Source organism: Leptonychotes weddellii, unplaced genomic scaffold (genome assembly GCF_054177405.1).
Source record: "Leptonychotes weddellii isolate Sample4059 unplaced genomic scaffold, ASM5417740v2 HiC_scaffold_7941, whole genome shotgun sequence".
Taxonomy (NCBI): domain Eukaryota; kingdom Metazoa; phylum Chordata; class Mammalia; order Carnivora; family Phocidae; genus Leptonychotes; species Leptonychotes weddellii.
The window spans coordinates 6,397-9,081 of NW_028049831.1; the positions used below are offsets into that span (position 1 = coordinate 6,397).

Sequence of the window (2,685 nt, forward strand, 5' to 3'; positions counted from 1 at the left end):
CATATCTGGAGTCCTTCCATGACTGATGACCTCTACACTCCAGCAGTTCTCTTAATAATTCTGGCATGTGCAGCTCCAAGATAATCCGTATTTAATGGTTACTTTATTTCATCTTTGGCTTGACATTCTTCCTCCCCATTACAGTGTCATTGGCTCTAGGTAATCTGTCCTTGGTGACATAATCCCCTTTCTGTAAAACTGGTTGTCAGATTAAGTGATTAACTTAACGTGTAACTAGATTGTTAACTTTAAAAGTTTATCTTCTAAAAATGACAAAATGTATAATATGATGTCTAGATGTTTTTTTTTTTTTTAAGATTTTATTTGACAGAGAGAGAGATAGCGAGAGCAGGAACACAAGCAGGGGGAGTGGGAGAGGGAGAAGCAGACTCCCTGCCGGGCAGGGAGCCCGATGTGGGACTCGATCCCAGGACCCTGGGATCATGACCAGAGCCGAAGGCAGACGCTTAACGACTGAGCCACCCAGGCGCCCCTAGATGTTTTTTTTTTACAATTCCATCCCAATCTTTCCATTTTCTCTTCATAGTGGAATGGGGGAAAATCAGACAGTGGTGACAGAGTTCATTCTACTAGGATATTGTCTTGGCCCAAGAATTCAGATGATTCTCTTTGGGCTCTTCTCTCTGTTCTATGTCTGCACCCTGCTGGGGAACGGGCTCATCCTGGGGCTCATCTGGCTGGACTCCCGACTGCACACCCCCATGTACTTCTTCCTCTCCCACCTGGCCATCGTCGACATAGCCTATGCCTACAACACCGTGCCCCAGATGCTGGTGAACCTCCTGAAGCCAGACAAGCCCATCTCCTTTGCTGGCTGCTTGACACAGACCTTTCTCTTTTTGACATTTGCTGTCACAGAATGTCTTCTCCTAGTTGTGATGTCTTATGATCGGTATGTGGCCATCTGCCACCCCCTCCGATATTCTGCCATCATGAGCCGGAGGGTCTGCATCACCCTGGTGGTGACTTCCTGGGCATGTGGCTCCCTGCTGGCCCTGGTCCATGTGAGCCTCATCCTGAGGCTGCCCTTCTGTGGGCCTCGTGAAATCAACCACTTCTTCTGTGAAATCCTGTCTGTCCTCAAGCTGCCTGTGCTGACACGAGGCTCAACCAAGTGGTAATTTTTGTGGCTTCTGTGTTTGTTTTAGTCGGGCCCCTCTGCTTGGTGCTGTTGTCCTACTCATGCATCCTATTTGCCATCCTGAATATCCAGTCTGGGGAGGGCCGCAGAAAGGCCTTCTCCTCCTGTTCCTCCCACCTCTGTGTGGTGGGGCTCTTCTTTGGTAGTGCCATTGTCATGTGCATGGCCCCCAAATCCCACCACCCTGAGGAACAGCAGAAGATCCCTTTCTTGTTTTACAGTTTTTTCAACCCTATGCTGAACCCACTGATCTATAGCCTGAGGAACGCGGAGGTCAAGAGTGCCCTGAGGAGAGCGCTGTACAAGGAAAGTCATTCCCAACTGGAGTGACATTGGAATCCCTAGGCTCAGTAGTTCCCTGGAGCCTTGGGTACTGTGTACCACCTAAGCTTCTCACTCTTTATATCTGAGACTGAATAATCCAAGAGATTCTGTAAAGCACGCCCTTTTTCTGTCCAGAAAGTACTTGGGTTTTTTTGCATTCATTATATGTAATTCTATCAAATATATTCTTTCATCTAACTGCACAGTCAGTTGAGAGCACCTAGAGGAATAAGTTGATTTCATCCACTGCTGTGGATCCCAAAAGGTTAAAATAGACACTCTACCTGTGACTTCATCAGGTGTGCTCAATAATAGCAGAATGCAGGCTTTACCGGATGTAGCCACGTCAGTGACCATTTTTTAAAATATTGTAGCCACAGAGATTTAGGACCTGTTGATACCTTTTTCCTTTTTTACTCCATATTAGGATGTTTCCCCTTAGTTGTACTTCTTCTTATAAATAGTAAATGTACCTAAATGCCTACTTAGACTTAGGGGAACACTGATTTTGTTGACTAAACCTTATAATCTGTCTTATAAATTTCTGTGGTCAGAAAGTAAGTCTGCACACATTCAGCTGGCATCCCAGGGAATTACCCAATGAAATCCACTTTCCAGCCTGCCCTGGGCTTTTGATGGCCACTTGTTTATAAACTCTTCTCACCTGCTTAAGAAGAGTATCTGTGATTCTCTCTGGACAAACACATACTCTTCACTAGGAGGAGTTAGCAAGTGCTACAACCCAGCTCTCAACGATCAAGTAGTGATGGAAAGCCCCAAGTAGAGGCAACTGAATGGGGAGAAAATGTTTTAACAATAATAGTAGTCAACATTATTACTATGTACTTACTCCATGCCATCCACTGCACATAGATAGCTAATTTACAGAGATCACCTCATTTTATCATAAAAACCCATTTCTCATTACCATCCCATTTTACAGATGTAAACATTAAGCAAATGGCAAATGCTAGACCCATGCCCCAATGATCTGACTCCCAAGCCTTCTTTATACAATGTAGTACACCATTATCAATATGATCAAATTAAGAATAAGGCTAACCTCATCAAAAGGAATGAGATCTTGCCATTTGCAACGACGTGGATGGAACTGGAGGGTATTATGTTGAGTGAAATAAGTCAAACAGAGAAAGACATGTATCATATGATCTCATTGATATGAGGAATTCTTAATTGCA

General features: G+C 44.4%; 1 protein-coding gene across 1 annotated transcript; it reads left to right on the top strand.

Annotated features, from left to right (window-relative positions):
* The first annotated feature begins 551 nt into the window (after positions 1-551).
* On the top strand, positions 552-1,492 carry LOC102737553 (olfactory receptor 2A1/2A42-like). The gene is given in 2 exon segments (XM_031020636.2): positions 552-1,104; positions 1,107-1,492. Coding segments are annotated over 2 exon segments (939 nt in total).
* The last annotated feature ends 1,193 nt before the right edge of the window (positions 1,493-2,685 follow it).